General features: G+C 51.8%; 1 protein-coding gene across 1 annotated transcript; it reads right to left on the reverse strand.

Annotated features, from left to right (window-relative positions):
* Nucleotides 1-3603: 3603 nt before the first annotated feature.
* Nucleotides 3604-5017, reverse strand: LOC123123452 (protein SAR DEFICIENT 4). The gene has a single exon (XM_044543963.1). The coding sequence runs from the start codon at nt 4934-4936 to the stop codon at nt 3938-3940; it is 999 nt and encodes a 332-aa protein (XP_044399898.1). The 5' UTR covers nt 4937-5017; the 3' UTR covers nt 3604-3937.
* Between the last annotated feature and the right edge of the window lie 3541 nt (nt 5018-8558).

An 8558-nucleotide genomic window follows, 5' to 3' on the forward strand; every position in this document is an offset into this window, starting at 1 on the left:
AACATGTCGCCTTTTAGTCGGCCAACACTCAGCGCCATACAACATTGCGGGTCGAACCGCCGTCCTCTAGAACTTGCCTTTTAGCTTTTGTGGCACTTTCTTGTCACAGAGAATGCCAGAAGCTTGGCGCCACTTCATCCATCCGGCTTTGATTCGATGGTTCACATCTTCATCAATACCCCCATCATCCCGCAACATTGATCTCAAATATCGAAAGGTGTCCTTCTGAGGTACCACCTGGCCATCAAGGCTAACCTTCTCCTCCTCACACATAGTAATACTGAAACCGCACATCATGTACTCGGTTTTAGTTCTACTAAGCCTAAACCCTTTCGATTCCAAGGTTTGTCTCCATAACTCTAACTTCCTATTTACTCTCATCCGACTATCGTCAACTAACACCACATCATCTGCAAAGAGCATACACCATGGGATATCTCCTTGTATATCCCTTGTGACCTCATCCATCACCAATGCAAAAAGATAAGGGCTCAAAGCTAACCCCTGATGCAGTCCTATCTTAATCGGGAAGTCATCAGTGTCGACATCACTTGTTCGAACACTTGTCACAACATTATCGTACATGTCCTTGATGAAGGTAATGTACTTTGCTGGGACTTTGTGTTTCTCCAAGGCCCACCACATGACATTCTGCGGTATCTTATCATGGGCCTTCTCCAAGTCAATGAACATCATATGCAGGTCCTTCTTTTGCTCCCTATATCTCTCCATAAGTTGTCGTACCAACAAAATGGCTTCCATGGTCGACCTCCCAGGCATGAAAGCAAACTGATTTTTGGTCACGCTTGTCATTCTTCTTAAGCGGTGCTCAATGACTATCTCCCATAGCTTCATTGTATGGCTCATCAGCTTAATTCCATGGTAATTAGTACAACTCTGAACATCCCCCTTGTTCTTGAAGATTGGTACTAATATACTCCATCTCCATTCTTCTGGCATCTTGTTTGCCCAAAAAATGAGGTTGAAAAGCTTGGTTAGCCACACTATCGCTATGTCCCCGAGACCTTTCCACACCTCAATGGGGATACAATCAGGGCCCATCGCCTTGCCTCCTTTCATCCTTTTTAAAGCCTCCTTGACCTCAGACTCCTAGATTCGCCGCACAAAGCGCATGCTGGTCTCATTAAACGAGTCATCCAGTTCAATGGTAGAACTCTCATTCTCCCCATTGAACATCTTGTCGAAGTACTCCCGCCATCTATGCTTAATCTCCTCGTCCTTCACCAAGAGTTGGCCTGCTCCGTCCTTGATGCATTTGACTTGGCCAATATCCCTCGCCTTCCTCTCTCGGATCTTGGCCATCTTATATATGTCCCTTTCGCCTTCCTTCGTGCCTAACCGTTAGTAGAGGTCCTCATATGCCCGACCCTTGCTTCACTAACAGCTCGCTTTGCGGCCTTCTTCGCCATCTTGTACTTCTCTATGTTGTCTGCACTCCTATCCAGGTATAGGCGTCTGAAGCAATCTTTCTTCTCTTTAATCGCCTTCTGGACATCATCATTCCACCACCAGGTACCCTTATCTTCGCTTCTCCTTCCCCTGACACTCCAAACTCCTACGAGGCCACCTTACGAATGCAAGTCGCCATCTTCATTCACACATTGTCCGCATCCCCTCCTTCCTCCCAAGGGCCCTCCTTAATGACCCTCTCCTTGAACGCCTGAGCTACCTCCCCCTTGAGCTTCCACCACTTCGTTCTAGCGACTTTGGCACGCTTTTCCCGCTGGACACGAATCCGAAAACGGAAGTCAGCAACCACCAGCTTATGTTGTGGTACAACACTCTCTCCAGGTATCACCTTACAGTCAAGGCATGCACGTCAATCTGGCTGGAATGTTGGCCACTACGAAAAGTCACTAGATGTGATTCTCTCTTTCTAAAGAGGGTGTTAGCTACAATCATGTCGTAGGCTAGAGCAAAGCTTAAGACATCTTCTCCTTCTTGATTCCTGATGCCATAGCCAAAGCCCCCATGCGCCCCTTCAAAACCTGTGTTAGATGTACCCACGTGGCCATTGAGGTCTCCTCCTATGAAGAGCTTCTCACCAATCGGTACACTCCTAACCATGTCTTCCAGGCCTTCCCAGAACTCCCTCTTGGTGTTCTCATTGTGGCCTACTTGCGGGGCATACGCGCTGATAACATTGAGAACCAAGTCCTCAACTACCAGCTTGACCAGGATAATCCGTTCCCCACGTCTCTTGACGTCTACCACTCCATACTTGAGGCTCTTGTTGATCAAGATGCCTACGCCATTTCTGTTTGCAGCCGTCCCCGTGTACCACAACTTGAAGCCGGTATCCTCCACCTCCTTCGCCTTCTGTCCTCTCCATTTGGTTTCTTGGACGCAAAGGATATCAACACCTCTCCTCACCGCTGCATCAACTAGCTCCCGAAGCTTCCCTGTCAGAGACCCTACGTTCCAGCTACCTAAGCGAATCCTCCTAGGCTCGGCTAGCTTCCTTACCCTTCGCACTCGTCGAGTCAAATGCAAAGACCCTTGCTCATTTTCCACTACATCCGGGCGCCGATGTAGTGCGCCACTAAGGATGTGACGACATGATCCTCGCTCACTTGCCACCGTATCCGGATCAAGATACGACGCACCAGCTGGGGGGTGACGGCCCAGCCCTTGCCCATTTGCCACCACACCCGGGTTCCGATGTGGCGCTTCGCTGAGAGGGTTACGCCCCAACGAAAATCTTTTGGGTTTCATCTCCATAAGAGTGGCTGAGTTTTTACGTTGGCTCGCCAAGCCTATCACAACCCTCCTCCTTTACCCGGGCTTGGGACCGGCTATGTTGAGACAACATAGGCGGAGTTACAACAGGACCAGACACTGCATCAGTTTTTAAAAAGCTCTGGAAGAACTCTGCCATGCTCAGATACAAACTTCTTCACAGGAAATCATTCTTTCTCCCTTCCTACAATTGTGGGCTGTGCAACACTGGGACAGAGGAAACTTCTCTTCACCTATTTTGGGACTGTCCTTTTGCTATGAATTGCTGGGATTGCATTGCTCCTCTCAGAAATAGAGGAATCTCTGCTTATGATGAAATCTGTTCACTACCTCAACAACCCAAGTCCTATTGCTATGGAGATCACGATCATGGGGCGCTGGCAACTTTGGATGCAGAGGAATAACAAAATCTTCAAAACTCAGCCTCAATACATCCACTCTTGGAAAGGATCTCTTAAATCAGATTTGCTCCTCATCAAGCACAGGATTAAAAGTAAATATTAGACTTGCTATCAAGCTGGGTTGAAGAAAACTTGAATTAATTTGTAATGATCGGTTTCCCACGAGCTGGCATTGGGTGATTTTTGTAACATACTTGGACTTTTGTTTTTTATTTTCATTATTGATATATGAATAGCATAGAATAATTGTTCTACGGTTTTCGGTTCAAAAAAAAAACTACAACCATCAGGTGATGCTTTTATCTGCTTCCTCCCACTTATTAGGGTCTCCCATTATCTGAAAACACTTATATTAAGTTCTGACCTCATCCTCGCCCGAGAGAGCATTCAGATGTGCAGCCATATTGGCAATCATGATGGTCCTGAGACCTGAGTCCTGACATTGCAACACACTCAGCAACAATGCCAACAATACAAAAGATTTGAGTTCACAGATAAGCCATTACACTGTAATTCTCCTTGATAAATACCACACCATGTTATTAGAATCGGATACAGAGACGAGGTATCATGATTTGCCAACACATTATTATTCGAATCGGCCTAACAACAAGTGAATATGCCACAGCTGATGATCAGAAGCATAAGTGCTAATCTGATCAGTTTATTTATTTGTATTTCTCTGATGATGACTCTTTGGAAGGAACAGCCTGTGCAATCTGCCTGCAAGAAGAAGAGGCTTCTCGCAGTCCATGAGTTCCATGCATCGATCGACCTCACGCGTTCTTGGTTGCAGTGTAGTTCTCGTAGGCCAACTGTGCCGCCAAGAGATCGACCACGGCCGTGCCAACGGACTTGAACACGGTGATCTCATCGTCGCTGCGCCGCCAGGCCACGGTCCCCGCGGCCAGCTCCGAGAGCGTCCCGGCCACATCCTCCCTCCGCAGCACGCCGCGCTGCAGCGCGCCCACAAGCTCCCCGGCCTCCTCCAGCGCCGCCTCGAAGTCGATGAACACCCTGCCACGACGGAGCGCCTCGTCGTCGCACTCCCGCATCGCCGGCGTGAACGACCCCACCAGGTCAAGGTGCGCCCCGGGCCTCAGCAGCTCCCCACGCACGATCGGCTCCTGCGACCCCGTCGCGCAGCTAACGATGTCCGCCGCGGACACTGCCTCGTCCATGCCGTCGACCTCCTCGACGGCCACTCCCGGGTGCGCGTCCCGGAGCTTGGCGACGAGCGCGGCGGACTTGGCCTTGGTGCGGTTCCATACCAAGATGCGGGAGAGTGAGGGGAGCGCGGACAGGTGCGCTTCGGCGAGGTAGGGCGCGAGGGCCCCGGCACCCGCGAGCGCGAGGGTGGAGGGGGGCCGGGAGGGGGAGACAAGGAGGGAGGCGGCGAGGGCGGAGACCGCGGCGGTGCGGAGGAGGGTGAGCGCGGACCCCTCGACGGATGCGAGGGGCACGCCGGAGGCGGAGCTGAAGAGGGAGACGGTGGCGTGGATGGAGGGGCGGTGCGGGGAGTTGGCGGGGAAGGAGGTGACGGCCTTGAGGGCGAGGTAGGGGAGCGAGGGGTGAGCGCACCATGAGGGCATCAGGAGGAGCGCCGCGGAGGGCGAGGTGGGGACCGGGAAGGAGACGCGGTGCGGGCAGTGGATGTCCTCGGAGAAGGCGGGGAGACCCGCGCGGAGGTGGGAGATCAGGGACGGGAAGGGGAGGACGGCGTGGAGCGCCTCGGCGTCGATGTAGACGAACGAGTGGGACGGCGGCGCTGCCATGCTGCCGCGGTGGGGCTGCTCCCGCTCTGCTCGCGGCGTTCGCGATTGCGTGTTTGGGAATGGGGATTGCGTTGACCAGGGAGTCCTAGTCGTACACAGGGCTTGGTATGTTTTATACTCTCTCCACCCCTGCTTTCTCAGCCACACACTTGTTAGAGCTTTTTTTTTTTTTGGAAATTTCGTATACCATTAAACAGATGTCGTATTACAACACAAAATCACGAAAACCACGATGAAAAAGAGAGAGGGCACATGTCCGGAAGTATTTGCAAGAAAACTCCATTGAAGCAGATTTCTGCAACATACATCGTTGCCGCTTGCCATTTTTGAAGATGAAGAAACACCATCGCACATAATGGGAATGGGGATTGCGTTGACTAAAGTAGTCGGTTAGGCTCCGCGCCTGCTTTCTCAGCCACACATTTGTTAGAGCATCTCTATGGCTTATAAGAGTATCTTCAACAGACGTGCGGTTGTGCGGCGCGCTAATTTGCAGCGCCGAAATAGCGTTTTAGCGCGCACAGGAGGGTGGTTGCTTTACCAGGCGCTGCAAAATTTAGCATGCCACTTTAGCGCTTCACCAGGAACTGCAAAATCTAGCGCGCGCAACCAGCCGGTGCTTGAAAAAAAAATGAAACAACACATAGGTGTGGCGGGGGAGAAGGCGCGACGGCGGCAGGGCATCGGAGGAGGCGAGGAAGAAGGCGCGGCGGGAGGGAAAGAGTGGCGGTTGGCGGGCGCCCACGAGCGGCTTTTAACCAACGCGTTGGGCGACACGTGCCAAAACTACCGTGTGCGCTGCCGCTTTTTTCGCGCGCCTGCTGGAGCACGCCGCGCAGCCTCTCGCGCGCCAAATTGGCGGTTTATCAAGCGCGTCGGATATTTCGCGCGCCTGTTGGCGATGCTCGGCCAACTCCCACGCCAAAGAAAACAATGGGGCGGCGTCTGGCCATTTTCTGGATGCGCTGGTCGGGCACCCAACGCGCGGACGCATCTGGTCCGACTGCCTGGATTTTTTTGCAAACGAAAGTTTGTCGCCGCGGTCGTAGTTCATGCCAGCGACCATAGTTCAAGATGGCAACGAAGCAAGCAGCCGGTACACATATGCCAGCCTCCAAAATGATCGACCTCTCGACTTTTCACGCAAGTAGCCAGCGGCCGGCACACTTGCCAACCTACAAAATGATCAACCCCAAGTTCTCTCGGCGGCAACAAAGCCAGCGGCCGGCACACTTGCCAGCCTTCAAGAAGAACGACCATAGTCCACAATCGAATCCTCCCTAGTTCATGTTGTCTCGGTTGAACATCTTCTTTTGCCGGCTCTTGAACCAACTTCTTCTCTTCAGGGACATGTTGTTCAAGTCCACGCTCATGATTGCTAGCGCCACCTCTTTTGATTTGGTGTCAGCATTGGTGGCATTGATCGCGAGCTTCTTCATTTGGACGACCTCCTTCATGTCAAGCTTCCTTCTCTTGGTGGCCTCCTCCATGTCAAGCTTCTTCTTTTGGAGCTCCAAGTATATCTTCATTTGCTCCTCCTTTCCTTGGCGCTTCCTCTAGTCCCTCACTTCCTTTTGAGTCATCATGTCGTGCAAAGTTTCTTGCAAGGCGATAGATATTGCATCATGTTTCTCGTCAACCTTCGAGCTGGTCTTGCCCCTCGGCCTCTTCACAACATCTCCAATCCCAGCCACGGCCACCGGCCCTCCTTTCTTCTTTAGAGCGGCATATTGATCTTTGAACTTGGGGCAATATTTGATGAGTGACCCAAGTGAATGGCTTGTTCTTATGCCAGGCCTTGAAGGCTTCCAAAGATTGCCTACATGTCGGTGGTAAAACCGACAGACCTCGGGGTAGGGGCCCGAGCTGTGGATCTCGGATCAATGGTAACAGAGACGAAGGAGATAGTATTTAGCCAGGTTCGGTCCCTCTCAAAGAGGTAATACCCTATGTCCTGCTTTGATTATATTGATGATGATGATGTATCGAGTACATGTTTGATCTACCTCGAGATCGTAAGGAGACACATAAATCTAGGGCTAGGTGAATGTAATTGTGTTGAGATCCCCTCTACAGACTAAACCCTTTGGCTTATATACACGTTGGGCAGGGCATCTAGGGTTTCAAGGTCGGTATCTCGGGGCACGCATGGAGGTGGCAGGAGATGTCTTGGAGTATACTCCAAGACTTTGGTAGATGTAGTCTTGACCACGTCCAGGCGTGTAGCCTCAGGAGTCTTGCCATATAAGGCTCACGGGCCTACCCGAGGATCATGGGCCGACTAGGTTGGTACCCCCTAGTCCCAGACACCGTCGGTAGCCCTTGAACTGGTCTTCGACGCCGAGGACGACGTTCTTGCACTTCGGCTCCAGAGTCTTTGGCTCAACAGGCGAGTTCCTGCATAATATCCTTTTAGCTCAGCTTCAAAGTCTTCGGCCTGATAGATGACTTTGCTTGGGGCCCGGTCCCACTGCACATGGCGTACAATCCTAGACCGTGATCACCACGTCTTCTAGGAAGCCGAGTCGCTTTATGGCGAGACGTCGAAGCGTCACCAGCCCCCTTTTCCTTTATTTATAAGCACACAATCCAGGATTACGGCAGAACGCATCTTGACCCCTCTTGGACAATCCACGCAAAGCGATTGGGGGAGCTGCTAACAATGGCAAGCGATGCGGGTTCCTCGAGGCGACCCCATGGCCTCATCAAAAGCGACTAGGGGGAGCTGCTCCGTCACACGTCTCTAACTGGAGCGCCTAGCCACCCAGGGCTATCTGCAAGATTCAGATCTAGCCTCTACTCGTCCGGGATTAACATCCATAAACGGACAAGTGCATGCCGAGAGTCACCCTACCCCATGCGAGGGTGAATGGGTATGCTTCGTTCCCTTCCTCCTTCGTGGCTTGGGATTCCCTATCCATCCCTTTCTTTGGGTTTTGCTTGAATTCTATAGGCTACAACTCCACCACCTCACCCGAAACTCAATCTTACATATTGTTGGGTTTGTTGCCCTTTGCGAAATGCACCTCGGATGTGAGGCACACTTTGGGTTGTGGAGGTATTTTTGCATAGTGCCCTGCTCTCCGACCGAGAAGTTATACGAAGTGGGTGTGACTGAGGTTTGCTGAATTGAGGGGACTGACTACCCCCCAGGTACCCCTCGAGAGGATATCGACTTCTTGTCGTCCCGGTGGTTTTATATAGGCGATGTTCCACTATACGACCCAGTTCGGCCCGGGCTTCTAGAATTCTCCTTAGAACCTCCAAAGAAGCGTTACAGCTGGAGATCACGGAGCGCCACTCAGGAGGAAGACACCAATGTAGTCAATCTGGCAGCTCAAGTGAAGCTGCTAACAAACACTGGCATCACCATTATAGACGTAATGGCTACGACGATCAACCGAAGAGTCCAACCACTTCGGCAACGCCAACACCTGTTATGCATGTATAACAGAACCGAAGATGCCTCCTGATCCATTCAGAAGAGCTTAGATGACCAGAGGGCCTTTGGGACCGCACTGGCCGGCATTCACTAGGGATCGGCGGAGGAGTTCGCAAGGCGGAAGTTCCGAGACGGGATGTCCTATTGCAATCCTACCGATATAGGAAGTTTTTTTCTTGA

Source organism: Triticum aestivum, chromosome 1B, assembly GCF_018294505.1.
Source record: "Triticum aestivum cultivar Chinese Spring chromosome 1B, IWGSC CS RefSeq v2.1, whole genome shotgun sequence".
Lineage (NCBI taxonomy): Eukaryota > Viridiplantae > Streptophyta > Magnoliopsida > Poales > Poaceae > Triticum > Triticum aestivum.

Excerpts from the sequence above, each read along its gene's own strand:
- LOC123123452 (XM_044543963.1), bottom strand. The coding sequence starts at position 4,936 with ATGGCAGCGCCGCCGTCCCACTCGTTCGTCTACATCGACGCCGAGGCG.